This window comes from Melanotaenia boesemani, chromosome 8 (genome assembly GCF_017639745.1).
Source record: "Melanotaenia boesemani isolate fMelBoe1 chromosome 8, fMelBoe1.pri, whole genome shotgun sequence".
In the NCBI taxonomy this organism is placed as follows: domain Eukaryota; kingdom Metazoa; phylum Chordata; class Actinopteri; order Atheriniformes; family Melanotaeniidae; genus Melanotaenia; species Melanotaenia boesemani.
In genome coordinates this window covers 28,749,136-28,771,359 of record NC_055689.1, presented here as the reverse complement: position 1 = coordinate 28,771,359, position 22,224 = coordinate 28,749,136, and the positions used below count along the sequence as shown (strand labels likewise).

General features: G+C 40.3%; 1 protein-coding gene across 4 annotated transcripts in view; it reads left to right on the top strand.

The window, feature by feature from the left end:
- The window catches only part of LOC121644520 (enhancer of polycomb homolog 1-like), a 29,628-nt gene that overhangs the window by 5,167 nt on the left and 2,237 nt on the right, over positions 1-22,224 (top strand). The window contains exons 1-13 of one of the 4 annotated variants that reach the window (XM_041992522.1): positions 928-1,384; positions 9,519-9,678; positions 13,284-13,429; positions 13,529-13,735; positions 15,141-15,289; positions 15,517-15,661; positions 15,912-16,076; positions 16,632-16,721; positions 17,015-17,163; positions 17,340-17,767; positions 20,485-20,600; positions 20,689-20,824; positions 21,083-21,562. In XM_041992522.1, the coding sequence (XP_041848456.1) occupies positions 1,232-1,384; positions 9,519-9,678; positions 13,284-13,429; positions 13,529-13,735; positions 15,141-15,289; positions 15,517-15,661; positions 15,912-16,076; positions 16,632-16,721; positions 17,015-17,163; positions 17,340-17,767; positions 20,485-20,600; positions 20,689-20,824; positions 21,083-21,174 (2,136 nt within the window). In that variant the 5' untranslated portion in view covers positions 928-1,231 and the 3' untranslated portion in view covers positions 21,175-21,562. The other 3 variants (XM_041992520.1, XM_041992519.1, XM_041992521.1) reach the window with 3 other exon arrangements.

Here is a 22,224-nt window from a genome sequence, read left to right as displayed (position 1 = left end):
ATGTAAATGATCTTTATAGTTAATATTTCATCCTATTAAGTGTACATGTATATTTAAATTGATACACACACACACACACATATACACATATACATGTGTGTGTGTATATATATATATATATATATATATATATATATATATATATATATATATATATATATATATATATATATACATACATACAATAGAATTATCCTGTTCTATTCCCCTTTTTGTAGGTTTGTAAAATTATTATAGTTTTTATTTTCTATTTTGTTTATTAACAAGAAATGCATATCTATACATTACAATGTTTTCTGTTATTGGAATTTGTAGAGTTGATGTAGAGCTTTTAATTTATAAATTTCAAAATATTTTTTATTAAAACTCAAATAAAAAAATAGTATTGGAGTTTGTAAGATTATACGGTTTAATTTAAGTTTTTTTTTAAGTATTTTTTAGTTTTTTTTTTATTTTTAGAAAATCATAACGATATGTTTTTAAAACATTATCTTTATTGGAGTTTATTTTATACTTTCATTTAAAATTTATTATAAAATTATTAAAATAAAACGAATGTGTTTTGAGATGTATTATCTTCTCCTTTATTGGAGGTTGTAGGATTAGTTTTAATTTATACTTTTTAAAAATCCCTTTTTAATCACAAAATATATTTTAATTTTTTATATATTTTTATTTTTAATACATATTCTTTGTTATTTATACATTTACTTATCAGTGATAATTTCATATATATATATATATATATATATATATATATATATATATATATATATATATATATATATATATATATATATATATATATATATATATATATATATGCGTGAAGAGGAGTTAGTTTGAAGAAGGGGGGAATAAAAGCCCCCTTCCCCCCACCCCGGCAACGCGCAAGCGCTCGGGATCGTGTGGGAATGGTCGGTCCGCGAACTGGGGGTTGGACCGCTCCGAGCGATACAGAGCAAAAGAGTTTTAAATGTCCGCCATGTTGTCCATGGCGCACTGAACCAACGATAGGGAGCGGAGCGTCGGAAAAAAACAGTCCGAGAGAGAGCTATCAAGATCCGGGCCTTCACCCGGCTCCGCTGGCGACGCCCTAAATACAACCTACAACCATTCGAACGTTAGAATAGAGATCAACCGCACAGAAACATCCATGAAAGCTCCACTCGGTACCGTTGTGAATATTAGGAGATCGGATAGATTTATATTGCATCTCGAATTGTGAAAAATGAGTAAATTGTCGTTTCGGGCACGGGCGCTGGACGCTTCCAAGCCACTACCCGTCTTCCGTTGTGAGGATTTACCCGACCTACACGAATATGCATCAATTAACCGGGCAGTGCCGCAGATGCCAACGGGGATGGAGAAAGAAGAGGAATCGGTATGCTTTAACCGTTTGAAAATTTGAAAATTTACGTTTTGTTTAATTTTTACATGATCAGAAGCGCCCTCCTTTTTTTCTGCGCAAGCTTTCACAAAATGGCCGCCAATTTTCTCAGGAGAAACACGACGAATTTCTGTCGCAAATGGCTCATATGTGGGACTTGGACAATGTGTGGGTAACGCAGGGATACAGTGAGTCGGTATCGGATAAAATTGCCCGGTTTGAGCGACATATTAAGGCATGAGGCGATTTTCAAAGTACAAAGGAGTCATGTGACCTGAGCAATTCCGACATTTTGTGTCGTCTTGTCAGGATGGGGCCTTGTGTTGGCGTAATTGCAGAGGACCGGGGCAAGGGGGAGCTAGCGGTTACATATTATGTGGCATCTGTGCCACTAGCAGACTGAAATGTCAACAGTGCCGCCATGCATCGTGGGGAAAGGCAGTTTTGGTCATCTTTAACGAGTCTGGTTGGCCTCACAGCTTTGTGTATGCCGAGAAGTGCAGTTTCAAACAAGGAACCGATAGCTCGTACCATGTTTCAGGGAATTATTATCAAGTCTCATGTTTTATTCATATCTGTTGCGTGTTGCATCCTTAACCTGCGCGCTTGTGTGTGTATACATAATGCATCCGTTTTAATTTAGCTATTGCAACAGTTTTAATCACTATTTGAACAGTAAATATGGTAGAGTTAGTATCGGGCTTGTGCAGCTGTCAGATAAGTACATCATTTAATCTCCCATTTACCAGAAGGGATTTCCCTTAAACTGTTTACTTTCCATTGCGAGTCACTAGAGGTGGATGAGGTGCTTTTACAGAGAAGCAGTTGGGCTGTTGCTAACATCCATGTCATTTTGCTGTGTTGTTTTTTTATATGAAAAGGTGTGTATACAGAGAAAAAGTGTTTGCATTGTGAGGCAGAGATTAAAATCTATTTCTTGTTATCCAGGTGTATTTGTAAACTAGACATACTATGTGGAAATTAGTTTTTCCATTATTTTGCTCAATTATTTATTTGTTAAAAACCTTGGGGTTTTCTTTGCTGCTGAGCCAGCAGTCGTGACTACTTTTTTTTTTTACCACAAGGGTGAGTAAATGGGTGAATATCACTGTAGAGGAGGGGGTATGCGTGTGTGCTGGGTGAACACTTTTCTTTGTAATGCACTGGAAATACACTGCAGCCGGTCTTTTGAAGGCTTGGTGTCAGGGGTTCAGTGTGTCAGATGGCTCAGCGTGCTGGCAGACCAGTGGCACGTGGCCCTGTGGAGAAGGCACGGGTGGCGGGAAAGTGTGTGTGTGGTGGGGAGTGCTGTCACATCAAAGTCTGCAGTCAGCTCAGCTGGAGTTTTTGATTATGTAACATTTAAATTATAAAGATATGGGCCCCGGCCACCGCCTGCTGTGTGCCAACCATTGTCTCTTATGAATATCTGTGTCAGACTTTATTTCTAAGTATGTTTTTAGCCCTACTTGTCAGGTACTGTTGCTCACGCTCGTGCCGTGAGTGCACATATTTATGTTTTGCAGGCCTCCACTGGGAAGCGTATTGATCCACACGTGCAGCAGCGTGGGACTTTTCTGCAGATGCACTTGACCCACAAAGCGAAAAGTCGATTTTATTTTGAAGAAAGTGTTTTCAGAAAGCATCAGCTTTTGCGCGTTTCACTTGCCACCGCCTCAACCACAACGACAACCCTGTGGGTGATGAGTGGTCTGCAGGGTGAGCGTGTGGTGTTCCGTACTTCCTGACTCTGGGCTAATAGAAAGCTTTTATCAGCGAGCTGCTGGGCTCAGACCGCAGAGCATCTTGTAAGTTCAATCCTTCCTGCTCACTGAGCTGTTCAGCGAGTGCAAGACTAGAGCCTTGCTGTCTCTGCTGCTGCCGGGCTTGCTTTTTTTAATTAAAATTTTTTTTTCTTAATTATAAAAAGCATATCTCAGTCCAGCATGTGGTTTTGTGACTTGCACGCGGTGTATGTGAGTGTAGTGTGGCTAAACCTGAGTCAGCATGGGTGAAATTCCAGCAGCACGTGCAGCTTGTTTGTTTTGGGTCAGACACTTTGTCTTGTGTTTACGTTTGGTTGAAAGCGAGGTCAGTGTCTGTGGCCCCGGGGGGAACCCACAAGCATCTGCTGTGTTTGCCTCACTGCCAGACACAGTTCTTGCACTAACACACACAGACATGGATGCGTTCTGGCGGGCCACCAGGTTCTTGCTGGGTGGGAATGTGGGGCACGTCACCTGTCCGAAGTCTCCGTCGCCTACATGCTGTGAAATTGAAAGCATGTCGACCATTTCCCCACTCGCCTTTCACCGCTGAGAATTTCGCATCGACATTAACATGTGTGCTGTGGGAGAAATTACACCAGCCTGCAGACTGGTTCCTGAATTAAACTCTGCACCAAGTTTTCCTTTGTAATAAATCAAAGCTGTAATGACTTCTAAGTATGATGAATGAAATTATATTATTGTGTAATCGTGAGCATTTGCTGAACCTTCTAGAGTCCTAATTTACAAGTCTGCCAATGGTTTCCCACCCTGCTTTGCACCTTTGAGTTAAATATTATATCTTCCCACTCGGCAGTCTTACCAGACGGTCCCCTGCAGCTGTCCATCATGCTAAATGGCATTTACAATGTCTGAGACAGTAGCTGTCAAAGGGGAGACTGGAGAAGCTGGAGGCGGCTCTGGCTTGCTCAGCACACTTGACGGTGATCGATGTGGTCATTTTAGAAAGCTATTTCGGGAATCCCATGTGTGTATGTGAGAAAGGGAGACTAATGCTCTGTATTGTGACTGTTCACCTCAATCTGAGTCTATTTATCATCAGGCAAATGGCCACGGCCGGTTAAGTAAACAAACGTATTGCTTGACTGGGTTTGGCAGCTGACGTGTTTTTCCTCCAGGCTGATTTTGGCTTTATGAATTTTAACTTATTGTGGAGAGCCCCAGAAGAAGCTAATAATGTTTGCAGTGTTTACTTGAGGAGTGATTCAATGGGAATCATGTGGGAACATGAAGGTTGTGCAAGAGCAAGAGGGCAGAAGACGTCACACCAGATGATACAGACGGGTTAAATATGAGCTTTACAGCTCTGCACATGGGCCTCCTCTGATGCTTGTCCCCTCTTTTTATGTTGAGACAAGCTTAATTTTCAGAGTAGAGTTTAGGCATGGCTCTAAAAGTATAAATACAACAACGTAGGTGTATATAGTGGAATAGGTTAGCCCTAAATTATGTTAATAAATTAAGTGTGAAATGGTCAAATTAAGTACAGATCAGAAGATGCCACAAACAAAAAAACAAAAGCAAACCTGCTGTTCTGGATGTAAAGTCTACTTTTCCCAAGACTTAAGCATGTTAGTCTGAAGATTTTTGTTTTCTAAATGTAGTGTCAAGGTCGCACACAAAAACTTGAAATCCCAGAAGGTGCTCCTGAGACCCAGAGGAGAAAAAAAATAAAATATTCTTTTCTATGATAAATTTAAGTGTTGAGATTGTTTTGTTTTCTTTTTTTTTGTTTTTTTTAAAACAAATTGCAAAAAGGATTTCCTTGTTCCCAAATACAAAACATTTATTAAATGAATAAATTATCCAAAATCAGATTAAACATTAGTTAAATACAAAAACAATTTAAAACATGAATATTTAACATTCAAATGAAACCTTTTGTTATTCTAGTTCATCGTAGCTGGTATTTCTTGAAGCAAGCAGGCTTTTTGGAGATGCAGACAAACACTGCTTTTTACATGTATTCTTTCATTAAGTTAAAAACAAATTAAGTAGTGTTGATCTAGTCCATGGTCAACATCTCTAAATGCTATGCTTCCATTTTTATTTTACTTTTTTTTTCTGGTTTTTACAACTTACAAACCCTACGTGTTTGTTTTTGGCCCACGAAGGACGACGGCCCACGTCTGGCTCTGCATCTTAGCCATCCTCATCTTGTTCTTCCTCATCTGAACTTTCACCCTTTTCTGTCTAATCCTTTCCCTCTCTCTCTGGACTTTAATCCTCTGAAAACTATCTCCCTGCTAAGTTTCCCTGATTTTAAGGATCTTTTCAACCTCTGTCATGGAGGTGTACCATGAATAAAATGTGACACAAACAGAACAGAGTCCTGACGTCTCGAATCTAACATTTAAAATTATGTTAATGATTATTTTTCCATACAACGTGCTAGCCAAAATGGAGGCCATTTTTTTAAAAGACAGATATGTAAAGACAGATACTGTGGACAAATGTGAATTTGGTGGGTCTCAGGATTTTTATCTTCCAGGCTTGGAGAAGGTGTCAAGGACCCTCCGTTTAAAAACCCTGTAGCTTTTGCAAAGCTTGAATTATTGTGCTGAGGGGAGAGATTGTTTTGTGTTCATCTTGCTGTAAGTCAAGAGTGTTGTTTATTATTTTCCTGTTTTATGTGTTTTGTTTTTTTTTTTTGTTTTGTTTTCTGGCCGTTATGTGGCTTCACGGGCAGTTGGGATTAATACACCATTTGATGTTTAATCTGAGGTAAAACTTTGTAATGACAAGATGACCAAGCTACTAGACTGCACTAAAATTAGCAGTAGTTTTTAATTCATTACTAACCCAAGCCTAAACGTCAAGTTAATGCATAAGAATACTCAGTTGTATGGTTCTGAACAGCATGGAAATGGCGTCTCACGTGGAACGATTATTTTAATGTTTGGCCTAATTCATGTGCATTTGTCTTGTTGAAGCTCAGTGCAAGGCTCAACTGTTTTTATCTCATAGTTCCTTTCTTATCGCTTGTGTAGGAAAATGGGTCAAATAGGGATATTAAGTCAGCAACAGTTTTATTTATTTATTTATTTTTTAAAGCTTCCCATGAATAATAGATTTCAATAGATAGACTGATGTTGAGTCCAAGCCTCTGAAAGCCAAAATCTCAGAACAGTGGTAAAGACACAAAGTTGCATCACTAACATGCACATCCACACTTTAAGATGTTGAAAATAGAAACAGACTTTATAAACGTATAAATGCTTTGTTTTTTTTAATTTAGGAATTCTGAATGACAAAGTCACAATGTCCTACTATCATAGTATTTTGATGTCTGGATACAGAGCTGACTTCTATTACCAAAGCAAGACAGAAGCTGAGCTGCTGTTTGTAATGCCAGCCGTAGCAGCAACTACAAAGCCAGCCACAGATTTGTGGTCCAAATGTTGAAAGAATGAGATGTAAAGCTAGTTGAGCGTAGAATGTGGGTCATATTATTTGACAATAAAGCAGTGACAGGATTTAGTTGCATGGTTGACGGCAGGTGGTGTCAATGAAATGAAGTTTCGTAGTTGTTGGTTTTAAGGCATTTACACACCCAGTCTGCAGTGGAATTTGTTTTGGCAATCAATCTTTCAAGGAAAAGTGGAGCTAACAAACACTGATGCATGAACATTAGCGTAACACGGACATGGTGTGCAGAGGTTTTTCTAATGGATGTGTAAATGAGGCTGTTCAGTTCCTCTTTGTACCTGTAACCCATCTATACATTAAGGGTTGTTTTTGGCAGTGATCAGTTTTCATAACAAAGCGGTTACGGTAACACCCTTAAACTCATTTACAGCACCTGTCTGAGTCATTCACTGACTCAGCCTGCCTTCGGTAGATCAAAATAACACCACCGCCCTGGCCTCACTGCCTCAGGATAAACAATTGGAGCACACCTTCTCTCCTGAGAGCCTCTGTACAAGACTTGTAGCATGCTGCCTCGTTGACAGACTTCCTGCCAGTGGCTCCGTGCCCAGCTTGGCCTAACAGTTCCTCTACTCCTGACAAGCTGCCCTTTAGTAAACCAGTTATGCAGCCCTACAGTCTATTCATCATCCCTCATGCATATACCCTCTCACAGTTTGGCAGTGACAGGCATTTATCAAGCAGGTGGCAGGTAGATGAGGATACATGACAAAACATTTCGGGGCACAAAACACTGTCAGGTTTCCTCCGTGTATATGTTCTGTAGATGACAGTTGGAAGGGAAGGTAGTTCAGGTTTCCACCCAACGTCTTTGTCTCCTATTTGGACCTTTTAAAAAAATAATTTAAACCAAAAGAAGTTTATTTAAAAGAATGAAGATGGACAAGTTTGATATAGTCTGAGAGTAAGTGGTTTTCGTGAGCTGAACGGCGTCTTTCATTTAAAATGATCAGTTATTCCTGTGTTTTATACTACTTGAGTCCCCATTGCTCAGAGTAAAAACATTTTTATCTGACTTGGTTGAAGTTGGTGTGCTGGTGTGTATTTCCCTGTACTCTTGAACCTCTTAAGTCGTATGAGAAGGATTTTTCATCAAATTTACTTGACTTTATTCCAGCAGAATTCACAAAGCAATAATTCTCATTTTAGCTTGTTTTCTAAATAAAATGGGACAGATTGAGATCAGTAACTGCAGCATTGTTCAGACATCGGCTTTATTGATTAAGTGTAACGCTTGAATTTGAAGTTTTAATTTCCCCCATGTGTTCAGTGATGTGGTGAAAATGAAACGAGAAAGTTGAGCCCAGCAGTATGCCTCAGTTAGATTAAAAATACCTGGGAGCTTTATCATGAAGTAGTTGAGATCTGAAGACGTTGAAGCTGAAGTCATTTGGTCTTGTGTGATTATAGTTCCGTTCTTTGCAGCATTTTTAATAATGAAATGTTCCTCAAATTGAGCAATTTTCAACCAAATGATTGGAATGACGGGCTGAAAATGTTGATTGAAGTGAGGAGCAGTGATGGGCTTGTTTTTATGTTGGTCAGGCCATAGCTATGCAAGAATTCGGATTAAAAGCCTCATGGAAATAAAAATGTTTCACTTAAATACTTGTCGGGAAGTTTTGATCTGATTTGGATCAAAATTTCATTCTGATTGTGCGGGTTGGGTTATACGTGCATGGAAATGCATATTCAGAATTTTGGTAGAAATGCACATGCTTATTACATTACTGGTACATCAACATCACGTAATGCAACACTTAACCTAAATCAGGGGCCAAATTACAACTTATATGCGATAGAAATACATGCTTGAGATAAAATTATTTTAAATTAAGGGGGACCAATAAATTAGACGAAGATTAGATAAAATTAGATTTAGTGAATCAGATTGGGTTAGGCGGCAGTAAATGCACATGCATTGGTGTTTTTATGTTAGAAATCAGTTTCTTCTGCTGTTGATTCTGAAAAGTTTTGACAATTCTGCTCATGTTAAAATTTTTCATTCCATTCAAACACGTGATTCCTGTAGACAAGCATTGTAATCGGAAAAGCTTTTTAAGGCTCATGTAAACAGTGCAGGTCTGAAAAGGCTTGTAACTCAATTTTGGAGAGAGTTTATGCATTTAAACACGGCTAGTGAAGCTACTAAGTGTATCTGGATAACAGAAACATTAGCTTCATTTACATGGAAAGCTTTTGATCCAATTGAAAGTCCAATCAGAAAAAAAATGCATAATTTGCATACATTTTTTTTTATTTTATTTAACCTTTATTTAACCAGGTAAAAATGTTTGAGAACCAGTTCTCATTTGCAAACAAGTTCTCATTTGCAAACATTTCTGGACCCCAGGTTGGGAACCACTGGTTTTCAATATTTTCATGATTTAATCAACAGTAAAATATAACTACGTATGCACTCATTGTGATGGTTTCTGTGGTGCTTGTTCTTTCTGCACATGCTGGAACCACTTGGAAGGTTGGATGAGATTTAGGAAAGACATGGAAATTGGCTGCAGCAGGGTGGAGTTACGCAAAAAGTGGGGAGTGTAGTTAAAGATTAAAGATTTTTTTAGTAGGCATGAAACAAGTTGTACAGGAAAACAATCTCATCTAGCGTCCATGTAAACATCTCAGCTGGAATCTCTAATCTGATTGATTTCAATCGGATAAAAGAAAAATGTGTTCCTGTAAATGTAGCTGTTTAGGAGGAAGTTTGAGGATAATATAAAATGAAGTGATTTGGACCCAAAACAGAATCTTCTGACATGAAATACAAAACCTGATGGACATCCATAATACTCAGTTTCAGACAGTCTAAGACAAACACTCGGTGTGTTCTAAGTAATGTGGCCAGACAGTAGATCCTTACTTGGTCCAGTTTTCTTATGTCCTTTTTTCCTTTTCTACAGGAACATCATCTCCAGCGGGCCATCTCAGCGCAGCAGGTCTATGGCGAGAAGCGGGATAACATGGTCATCCCGGTTCCTGAGGCAGAGAGCAACATCACCTACTATGACTCCCTCTACCCTGGGGACTACAAGATGCCAAAGCAGCTAATTCACATACAGCGTGAGTGGACTTTGTTCTGTGGATGAATGAGCGTGCTGTCCTGAAAGCAGATTAAAATGAGTGTAATGGAGCAGATTAGTGACTTCAGCTGATTTCGTCAGGCTCTGCTGGAGTGGTTTTTAAATGTATCTTAAAATGGTTTATTAAGAGCAATAGAGCTGATTGTCATGGCACAGCATATTGAGGGTTATAAAATGATACTGTTGCTGGCTTGATCTTTATTTGGTGGAGTAGTGTGTTGTTTTTCTGGCAGCTGTTCACCTGTTTAATGTAATCTGGCACATGTTTTGTTAACTTCTCGAGTTGTCATGTTTGCCAAACTAAATGAGTTTGTGAGATTACATAGTTCTGTAATATCAGAGGAAATGAGTTTGCTAGATTGCTTAGCTCAGTAACATGTCTGTCACAAGTGGTTGCCACGATTGTTTCTCAAAGAAAAGCAATTTGCTATACCCCAAGCGCAGACGCTGCTATCCGTTGAAAGCTGGAATGACAAATGTTTGGTCCTGTCAGAAACTGTCAGATTGATTTCAGGCTTTTCTAAGAGGGTTTGACAGTTTGAGATGTGTAGAAAATCCAGCTTAGATCTTTATTTTTTGCCCTTGGTGTTGGTGGATTTAGGTATCTGTGAAAAGATACTGAATTTTATGATTGAAGCTGACCTGTTGGTTTGCTGTTCCACTCACCAGTAACCATGTATCCCATTCACTGCACTCAGTTGACATCTTTGAGATGAGAAAGGCATGCTTTAATTAAAAGTGAGCTTTTCATTTTAAAGCTGATGCAGCAAATGCTTTGAGCTGCACATCTTCTGCAGTGTAAATACAGTAGCTGTACATGCTGGATGGCAGCTAGTTTAATTTGATTCCGGTGGTGTTCTTGCTCAGAGATATAATGCAGATAAATTTTAACAAAAGATGCTACCTGTGAGCTTTTGAGCATCTTTTTTAGGGTTGGAGAAGTTTGTGGATTTGAAGCAGTTTGATATGAAGAAAAAAAAACATCTAATCCAAACTCCATCTAAGGCTGAATTAATAAGCGTCCGTCTGATCAGTTTTTACCTCTTGAGTTGAATAGTTGGGTCAGACTGCTCACTGATGGCAGATCAAATGCTATGTGGCTTTGGGAGCCCAGCATCATTGCTGGGAATGGATTCATTATTGTTTTAAATGTCATTCAACTGACTAGAGACTTGGGCTGCAACGATTAGTCGATGTCGACAATAAAAATTTATTTACTCGTCGACTGTTGGCCCAAAAAAAAAAAAAAAAGCCTACAGAGTGAGACATCGTCTTCTTCCCTATCTCTGCTGAGAGTTGCACAATGAACATGCGCAAAGGAAAAAAAAAAACTACAGAGGGAGACATTGTCGTCTTTTCTTATCTCTGCTGAGAGTTGCACGTGTGGAATAAAGTCCGCCAGGGGAAAAATATGGTGGTGGACCAGGGAGCAAAATGGCGGCAAAGGACATCAAAAGTCTGAGATAACTTCACATTAAACTTACAAAATAAATTAAATGCATGTGAGATTTGTAAAACGGACGTCTGCAATGCTCGATCAGCTAAAGAGGAGGCACGGCGGACTTGCATAACAACCTCATGCAAGATTTCAAAGCTGAAAGTAAAATAAGAGCCATTTATAATAATCATGAGATAACAATCAGATTGGTCGACTTGTTGTTTTAATAGTCGGTGACTAATCGACTGTCAGAATAGTCATTAGTTGCAGCCCTACTAGAGACAACGGTTCAATGCAGATGGATGTAACTATCTGGATAAGCACCAGATGTTGACTGTTCATTAGCTGCAGTCATCCTTTCCTTAGTTATCTGAAAGAATAAACCTGGTGTAATTAAGCCTGATCATCTACACTGTGATGTCCAGCAGCTCCTGGTTGGACTGAACTCTGAAAGCTCTGTCACACTCGTGTGTTGTTGGGTCTTTGTTCTATGTTTTCTGCTGAAAAGAACTGCAGCAAAATGTTTTATTGCAGCCTATCATAACAGAAGTAGTGAAACTTCACTGCATAAGAAACTGCTGTTATTTTATGCAGCTTGTGTTTAGCTATATAGTAAACAGAACCTTCCAAACTCTTGATTATTCTCAACTGAATTAAGACATAGGCTCTTGGGTTTGAGTAGAAGTTTAAATTTGCTGAAATGTGGATGTTTATACAGCCTTCAAGATTTCCCATCTATTTCTCCTCATTGTGCGAGTTTTCATGCCAAACCCGATTTGTGCTTGGTAAGGCTGCACGATTCTGGAGAAAATGTGAATCACGATTATTTTGATTAGAATTAAGATCACAATTCTCTTGCATGATTTTTTTCACAAAATGTTTTAGAGCAGGGGTGTCAAAATCAAATACACAGCGGGCCAAAAAGAAAAAAACTGGAACAAGTTGAGGGCCGGACTGGTTCAGAGTTTATTAAAAAACCTTTTTAAAATTACCTTATTGCACTCATTGTACCTGGAACTAACAGCCTATTAGTTCTTGTCTATAAAACATTAATCATTAAACAAATAAAACCAAAAGCCTGTACAATCCAAATCCAAATTACTTCCACACTGCTGCCGAATGCGAACATTTTTTGGGTACGAATTCAGTTCAGGTGAGAGTGACTCGCCACTACCATTTGTGTTTTCATCGCCATCCATTTTAACCTCTTTACCGCAGACTTTCCTCCGCTTCAACTCTCGCCCCCTTTTTCCAAACACACAACCGCAGACGGGGTTCCTCCATTGAATCACGTGTTGTAACGGCGCTTTATCATTGGTTGAGGGAGGAGGCAGCGGCAGTTTGGGTACGCTTGAAAAAATCTGGGAGGAAATTAGGAGCATTTGTTTGTGATGCAGCTCGTGATAAAATATGCTTTAGAATTGCTGTGTGTAGAAATTAGATCACATGTACGTGTGAATCGTGCTCGGCCAAAATCCAGATCCAAACTGTGTAAAAATATGGATGTGAAGGTTCTCAGTCGTCCTGCACTCTGTATTCAGTGAGGATTTTCTCTGTTCTTAGTTTCCCTCTGCTGTCTGTCTTCTCGCTTTCACCTCATTCTGTCATTTACATCCTTGGAACAGAAACAAAACTGAAGCCTGTTAGCAGAGGAGACGCGTTGCACCATCTGTCTGTATTTAGTAAAAACAATGTGGCCATACTCCAAAGAAAACGACTCAAAACGAAGGATTTAAAATAAAAAGATTTCCTCTCTGGTTGTTAAATCAAGCTGTGTTGCAGTGTTAATGAAATACTTGTATATTTATGTGACAGTCACATAATGTATATGTAGATCTATAATGTATATTAGATAAAGAATGCAGACTGATACTGAAAACACTGAATGTAAAGAATTGGTGCTGGAGCTACAGACTGGCTTTGACAGCCAAATTGTTGGTATTTGTATTTGAAAATAAACTTGTGTAGTAGTACAGCCAGTAGTACAAAAATAAACAATCTGTCCATAACTGTCTGCTTGACAAAATTATGCTTTGGTTTGAGGGATAATACTGAAATTTAGGTTTAGTTGCTGCTATAGTTCATAGTGTTATATGGGATGTAATGCCACCACCCCTGTGAGACTGAAAATTTACTCTGGCTTGCAGCTTTCAGCTTGGACACAGAGCAGCCAGACTACGACCTGGACTCAGAAGATGAGGCGTTCATCAACAAGCTGAAAAAAAAGATGGAGATCAGCTGCCTGCAGTTTGAAGAGATGATTGACCGCTTGGAGAAAGGCAGCGGACAGCAGGTTGGTACTGCTCGTCTCCGTCCCTCCTTTAGCAGGTGTAGCGAAAAGTTTAGCCAAAAAGAAGTTTATTAAAATGTGACTCCTGTTGTTGCTGCTCAGCTCGTGAGTCTTCCCGAAGCCAAACTGCTGCTGAAGGAGGACGATGAGCTCATCAAGGAGGTTTTCGACTTCTGGAGCCGCAAAAGGAAAAACAGCAAAGCAAACTGTCTCATCCCCAGCGTCAAGCAGGAGAAGCGAGACGGCTCCAGCACCGGTGACCCCTACGTGGCCTTCCGGCGGCGCACCGAGAAGATGCAGACAAGGAAGGTCGGTCTCCCTTGGTTTGTTTTGTCATTTATAAGCAGCTCCGGTTCAAATTGCAAACTTTTGTTAGACTTCTTGTATGATCGTTGCTGAAATGTGATTTTAGTTGGTTAAACTTTGTTTTCTTCGTTTAAATAAAAAAAGGGGTCATTCAGAAGTTGTTTTGTGTTATGTTTCAAATCGACTTCAATAGAAGACAACCGACATTCTTGTAGCTTGTTGCTGGTACTCTTTTTTTTTTTTATTTTTTTTTTTTTTTTGTCACAGCACACTCTTCCTCCTTCATCCACAAATTTCACACAGTAATTAAATTTCACTGTCTTTGTGGCGCTCGGCCAGAGCTTGCTTTGCTGTAAACACTTTACATGCCTGAGCCATGACATAGACTGAAACAATGCTCAGTACCTGAGCATGACGAGCTTATAGAAGAATGCTGCCCATCACCATTAACATTCACCAAGAGCATGTTATCCACTTGTTAAGACGTGTGCGCCAGTAAAATGTCTGTCAGTGCAGATTATTACTAATGTTGTCTGTCCAAATAGAGGGAGTTGAGGCTGAAGTGTGAAATCCAGTCTGCTTCTAGGCCCTTTTTCCACAAGCCGCATTCTGCTGTGATTTGGTGATTTAATGTGGCAGAATCACTAAAATAGTTGGATAAATCCAGATTCTTCATAATATTAAATGAAAAAATACTACTCAAGATAATTTTCCTGCACTAAAATGGAGTTTTAGGATTTTAGGAATAATTCCAGCTGTGGAAAACTGACTCTGTAGAACTTTTTTTGTCTGAAGAAGCTGGTCAAATCAGGCAGATGCTAAATTAGTTTTTCTCCCTGTAAACCATGACAGTGTAGTTGTAGTAACACTTTAAAGTAAAAGCAATGAGGCAAATAAAAGGAAAATGCATATTAAAGACAAAAGTAAAGGTTTTGTCACATTAAAGAGCATCTCTATTTTCACAAGCTCAAAAACTGAGTAGCTGTTTAATGAAATGCATAGAGATTTCCTTCATTCTTAGAAATGATGCCACTAGAAAAGCCAAGCTGCCTCTAACTTGGCTAAAGAGAATTAGAATTATGGCAGAAAGAAGAAGAACCTCATGTCAAAGTCCACAATGTCTTCAGCCAGATCCGCTGACAGAAAGACCTTTAAACTGCTGCCATCGTTGCTTCCTCACAAGGGGGGTGACTCTGCATGTTATGATGTCTGACTTCACTTCCAGACTTCACTTTTCAGCTTCTCAAAATGAATATTTTCCCAATTTTACATGAACCACTTTTTAATTTTCTTTTATTTAAAACTCTTTTGATTTATAGTGTAATTCTGTGTGAAAACACGAACGCTGCGTGTGAAGTCAGCTGGTTAACGTGTTGCTTTTATTTGAAACTTTTCCTTCAACATCCAGAACCGTAAGAACGATGAGGCGTCCTACGAGAAGATGCTGAAGCTTCGCAGGGATCTGAGCCGAGCTGTCACCATCCTGGAAATGATTAAGAGGAGGGAGAAGAGCAAGAGAGAGCTGCTGCACCTCACATTGGAGATTTTTGAAAAGAGGTACGTCTGCCTGCAGGGCTGCACGCACTAAACATCACGACGGGAATAAAACAAAAACCAGTTGGTAGAGGGGATTCTCTGAAGGTAAACGATGAGTTACTGCAGTTACAAATGGTTTTTCTTTTGTTGGATGATTTTTATTTGACTTTTTTTTTTTTATGCAGTTTGAGTGGTACGAAGCTGCTGTCATGATCAGTTTGGACTGACACGTGCTCTGTTTCTTCCAGAAATGTCATGTCAGACTATGGTGGAGAAGTGATGGCAGAGGTTCTGGCTGAACGGGCGCTGGTGAGGCCGCAGATCATTCCCCTGGTCCCTCTCACAAACCAATACCGACATCAGGACCACATGGACCCCAAAGACAAGTCCAAGGTGAGACCACTACTTGGACCAAAACTCCTTTTAAAGTGTGAAGATTGGCCTCTGTGTGTGTGTTATGTTAATGAGACTGTTTTTGTCTTGGTGAATTTTTGAACACTAATATTTTAGCTTGTTGAAATTTAAGATAAACAGGTGGAAAATGAGATATTTTGGAAAGTAAATGCTGTTAAAGGGAAATGCGCTACATGAAATTTAATAAAGGCGTCCTCTGCTGTGTCCTCACTTGTCTCTCTTATTCTAGCCCGAGAAGACGGAAATTCCCCGGCAGAAGAGGAAGTATGAGAAGAAGCAGAAGGTGCTGCCTTTGTCATCAGGCGCCCCCCACCATCCAGGTCCTGCTGTCTTCAACGCCAAGGACCTGAACCAGTACGATTTCCCCAGCTCAGATGACGAGCCCTTCCCTCAGGTACACAAGCGCCAGCAGGTGTTGATGCAAAGAACATTGTTAATGTTCATTTGAATGATCTGGTGTTTATTTATCTTTTATTATCCCCAGTATATTGTGCCCAGTCCCCACATTGAGACAAGTGCTTTTTCAATAAAGTAACACCTGTTTTATTCTGACAGCAAATGATGGGTAGCTGGTTATATGGGATTACAGAGAGAATGTTTTATTCTTCCCAAAACTAAGACTGCTGCAGTTGTGCGACTCTGACATGACAAAGGGAATACAACTTCACAGATTATATTTCCCTGGATGCTTGTTGCCTGACAGCTTCCAGAATGCCTATAGATGGGAATTTAGTAGCTTGTCAAGTTTAATACAAAGCAACAAATCACACTACACATGCTGGCAGCATCATTTGGCAATTACTGCAATGCAGTCTCCCCGAAACCTCCATATGTCCACAAGTGGAGGGACGTTAAAGGTGATGAAATCAATGTCGTTGTCCCATTCAGAACCACATGGTGAACGTAAATCCTAAAACTTGGACTGAACTATGATTTCTTGTATCCACAGCTGCACTCAGGCTCTTCAGAAGCGGAGGAGGAGAACGACCCAGATGGTGCCTATGCTTTCCGCAGGAAGGCAGGCTGCCAGTACTATGCTGTAAGGAACACCACAATCTTTTGGTCATCCTCAGTTTTTGATGAAGTTTAATGGTCTGTAGTAAAGTATGATTATCACGGGGAGTTTAAAGGTGCTTGCATTATTTCTTGAAGTGAATTCATGTAGTAAGAGATATTTCCTGAGGCAGTACAGCCCTGTTGTTTTTCTTTTAACCTTAAATATGATTGGTTTTACAAGTTGAAGTCTAAGGTCATTCTTTCCTTGAAGGAGTTGAGATATTCTGAGGAAAATCCACAAGTGTCTCAATAAAAAGGTGACATGTCTGTGTCCAGGCTCGTCAGGATCGGGTGGGTAGTTGGCCGTGGTGTGGTCCCTGGGAAGGTGGTTTGGCAGAAGATCGCTTTCGCTACAGTCTCACCACGCTCACCGTGCCACGCCGATGCCTGGGCATGGCTCGGCGGCGCGTGGGACGAGGCGGCAGGTTAGTTGGCCCCCTTTCCTTGTTTATAGCTAATTGTCAGTACTTCTGTGGCCCTACCTTGCAGCTAGCTCATGTCATGCTGTTATATTTTCTTTACCAGTAACCAAGTCAGTGTAATAAATAGTTGAAGTCCAAGTTTTACTTACGAGAGTCTGACCTTGTCCTCTGTCTGTCAGGGTGTTACTCGACAGGGCACGCACAGACTATGACGACGTTTTCCATGGACTGGATCCGGAAATGCTCGACCTGCCTCTTCCAGCTTCTCCTCCTCCTTCAGCTACTTCGCGCTCACCGGCCACCGACAAGTTTGCCAGTACCTCAGAAACGAATACCTCGGACATAAGTTCCTCTTCTTTCAACTCTTCTGTTCCCCTTTGTCCTCCCTCCTCCACGGACCTCAGTCAGATACTGTTGAATATAAAGTCATGCCGATGGAGGCACTTTAGACCACGGACACTACCACTACATGAGCTGGACAATGCCCACCCTCTGTTTAGGAGGTTGAGCCGAGGCCTGAAGCGCCCGCTCTCTGCCTCAGCTGGGGGACAGCCCTTCGGATCCCAACGCCCGGCGAGGGTCGTCCCTGCACCCGCGCCCGTTGTTGGTAAGTATCAGTGTGAATATCTTCTGTCAGGCTGTGTTGTTGTGATGTCGGTAAAATTTTCATTGCAAGCAGGAAGCGTGCACACACACACAACACCTAGCACCGCATTTCTTTCGGCTTTGATCTTGTTTAATTGGTTGGTTTCTTCGTTTTAGAAAAAATGTAATTCCTCAGTGATGATGGTGTGAAGGCATTTATGTTTTGTCCAGATGGTGAGCTTCCCATGTTGTTGTATGCAAAGAAAAACCAGTTCTGTGTTTGCTGTTTTACACTCAATTACAAATTACACCAGTACTAAGATTATGTTGAAGTGATAAGAGGCAATGAGCTGACCTTGACCCTCTGGAGTCAATGGACGCACCGATTTACTATGATGTAGCAGCGAGACAGTCTGAGTCTGAACAGGAAAAACCAGGTGGTTCTAAGAAAAATGTCTGCAAGAAAGAAAAAAAAAAAAACCCACCAAACTCATTACATCCCCTCTCCTGTTGGTGTGTTGTTGAAAATAATTTAGTGTAATAAGTTCAAAACTGCCTGAGGCGATGCTGAATTTGATGTAAATGGTTGTTGTGTATACGTTGTTGGCTAAGTGTGTACATTATTTCTTGAAATTGGTCATATAACTTAGTTATATAAACTATAAATGTGATTTGTTGAACATAATTGTGGTTTTCTAACTTTTTCTTACTGGGATTTGATGTTTTTTTGTGATATTTTAGGTGCTGAGTGTGTTAATGCAGTAAAATCACACATGAGGTTGTAATGAAAATAATGATGCCAAGAAAAAAACAAAGTTTTTTTTTTTTTTAGGTGAAATATAAAGTAAATATCAAAATTAGTGAAAAACTGCTAATTATACTCGATACCACAGAAGGTTAAAACGCTCTGAACTCGGAGTACGGGTTGGTCATACTGGATACTCGAGTTAAATTGCTTTCTTCTTTTTTTTTCCTTATTTGGAGTGTTATCATGAGCAAGACTTAATTATGTGCAGCTTCATTGTGAAAGTTATTTGTTCATTTGATCCAGCTGTTGCATAGTTTTCACCTCCTCACCTCAGTTAATCCCCAAGGTGTTAAAGCTGGATCTGATGGATAAATTTGTGGGGGTGCACTGGATTCGTTGGTGACAGAGGCGTGCAGCAAGCACACAGACTAAATGCCACAGGTCGTGCAATTGGACGTTGCTTGTCTTGATGTTATGAACCTTGTTTTGATGTGCATGAAAAACAGCCGGCTATTGATTTCTTCCTAGCAAAAAAAAAAAAAAAAAAAAAAAAATAGAGACAGACAAAAAGACACAAATATAATAAAAATTCTTCCAAGAAAGCAAACATGGCTGTCACAGTGGTGGCTTTAGTCTGCAGTTAGTGTAAGCAGTGTTTTATTAGTATTATTTTGAATTAAATAGGAAAACGTCAGGCTGAGAGAGATTGGCACACAGTGACTTCCAGATGGAGATGTTTCCAGAGGACTAGCTGTGACTTTGAGGCAAGCAGAGACTGATGAGGAATCTGGGATATTGTGAAATGGAGAGCTTAAAGCTATGCAGGGAAAAAGTAAATCAATATTGCACCGAAGCAGAAAGTCACTTAATACCTTGAAATGTGAGAATAGACTTTGCAATCAATGGACGGCTTGTGTATAAAGACTGGAGAACTTGTTATCTATGCTAAATAACACACAGTTAGACAGTGTTTTCGTCCCACTTGGAAAACATTTTTTTTCCTCTAACCTGGTCATTTATTTTCTCATAATTCCACCTGTTAAATTCTGGGATGGCCAGTATGTTCAATGTGAAATTTTGTTCAATAGATATTTGATTTTTTTTTTTTCCTTTATGTGCAAAAGATTTTGAAAGTTGATGCTGTTTTTCAGGTAATGTTGATTTTTATATAAACACATTCTGCTGGAAGCAGCTTTCTGGTGAGATGATGCTTCTTGATTTGGTTTTGCTCTCTGCCAGACCAACTGCCTTATCTAGCCCAACATATTGAGTGGGTGTGGATCATTTAGATGCTTTTTTTGCATGAGTGTTCAGCGCTGCTGGAAGATTGAAGCAATGCACTATAAAAGTGTTGTTTACATTTTATTTAATAGCATTCAGAGTATATTTCCATTCATACTAGTTTATCTTCGTTTTAACGTTTATATTCTGGTTCTGCTTCGTCTGGAGCAGCACAAAAGACTGACATTCACACCAAGCTTAAATGGCTTTTAGGTGCTGTTTTTCGGTGTGACATTGTTCATAGGGACATGGCCCGTGATCCACCTTTTTAATGGATCATAAGGAAAGGGAAAACAATTTTACCTAATTCCAACAGGCTTTCCCCTCCCAGGTTAATAAGGACCTGTTGGCAGAACCAGACTTAGCATGAATGCGTCTTTCCATGAAGAGAGAACAACATGCAGTAAACGTTCTGTTTTTAGACCAGAGAGCCCAAGTGTCCAATGTTTTTAAGGATATTAAAAAAACAATTTCCAACCAAACTTGCCAACAGACCCACAAATGTGTAAATAAAAAAATTTAATGTTTGCCACCTTTATTTCTTTAAGAACTTGGTGTCAGAAAATGTTCTGTTTTGCTTTGACAAATGAAAGGAGTTTGGCTCCGTGTATCCAGGTGGAAAATGGTTAGTTTTCAGATCTAGTGGCTGTTTTTGTATTTAATGTGTACCCACATTCCGAGATTAGTAACCAGACTTTTGTCCTCCTCAGCTTTGACAGCTGAACAGTACCAGCAGCATCAGGAGCAGTTGGCCCTGATGCACAAATGCCAGCTGGAACAAGTCCAGCTGCAGCAGCAAGCCAACAGCACTGCCAACAGCACACAGGCCAGTATCTAGCTCAGCAAAGCAGCAGCAGACGGATGTGTCTGTTTGATCAATGTTATTAAAGTAACCCCCCTCCCCCTCCCAACAGATCCAGGTGAACAGGTTGGACCAGGCCAGTGCTCAGTTTGCCGCCTCGGCCCTTGTCACCGCCGACCAAATCTTGGCTCTAAAATCCAAGGATGAGCCTCCCCTGGGAAGCGGAGTCAATGGCATCGTCCCCTCAGGTACGGCAACTCGCTCCGCAGCCACGCGTGGGGCCAGAAGGCTCTGTTAAATTTTATGAAGCTTATCTTCTCATAAGCAAAACAAATCTCGGGGTGGTCCTTGTATCCATGTTTACTCATTGACTGAAATTTTGCCTCTAAAAACAATCTGTTTCTACTCTAAAAGCACATCTTTTTACTCAGAGCTCTTAATTTAAAATCACTTTTTACCCCAGTGTTTTAGTCGTGATTCAACTAATAAGGGTAAAATAATTACAGGTTTCAGAGCAGATCAAAGACGTCTGAACAAAACCTGCAACGACTCCATCCCACCTGTAACAGCTGCCATTTCAGGCAGCAAGATTGTGTAGATTACCCAGGAAAGTGACAAAAGAGGACTTATTCTGCAGCTGAAACGGCATCGGAGGTCTGGCCGTCAAAGATAAACTGATACAACCTAAATCAATAGATAATCTGTGTAGGACTTTTTCTTCTGGTATCCCTTTTTTTTATTTATTTTCTTTATTCTGTTGAACAGAAGTGAATAATCCTCATGGACGACCTTCTGCTTCGCAGTTCTAAGACAGACGAATTTCTGTGGAAACGTTTACAGCAGATGCTTTTTAAAGGAATTTCATGTTTTTCAAAACTTTTAAGTACTTTAGTTGTCAGAGTTCACCGCGCTTTAACTTTCTACCAGAATATTTATTTAATGAAGTTTAAACCTCACATCTTTAACTCTCTCCCGTCACCTACTGCTCCACCCTCCTCAGGTGTCTACAAGGGCTTGAACCTCTCGAGCACAGCATCCCCATCCCCTGCCGCCCCGGCTCCTCTCACCACTACCCAGGCGTCTGCCTTGCTCCACCCCTGCACCACCACCACCTCCAGCTCCGCTACCGGTAACAACAACGGCACCGCCCACCCTGCCAACGCCACTACCACTAACACCGCCACCACTCAGGTCCTGCTGGGAAACAACAGCCTTCGTCTGGGCGTTCCCACCGGTAAGCGCATCCACGCCCCCCGGACGCTGAGCACCACCATGTCGACATCCGCCTTAAAGCTCGCCCACGCAGCAAACGCCAACTGTCAGAAACCCAAGGTCGCTACGGCCTCGGCGTCTCCGCTGGACATGGTGCCCAGGTGAGGAGAATGGTGCGAACAGCAGATTAATGGAGAAATATTGATACTTCCAATATCAGATATTTATGTTGAAAAATCAATACTCTCATTAAAATATTGATATTTTTAGTCATTTGGGGTAAATTTGTAGTTTATCTTTGACGTGAGTACAGTGGTGGAGCGGTTGATGTCGTGTAGCATCGCTGCGAAGCTATAACTTGAAGCACTGATCTTTTTAAATCTGGATTTTTCTAAACACGTCGTTGTTGTCCGAAGTTTCAGTTCAGAGTCGTCGA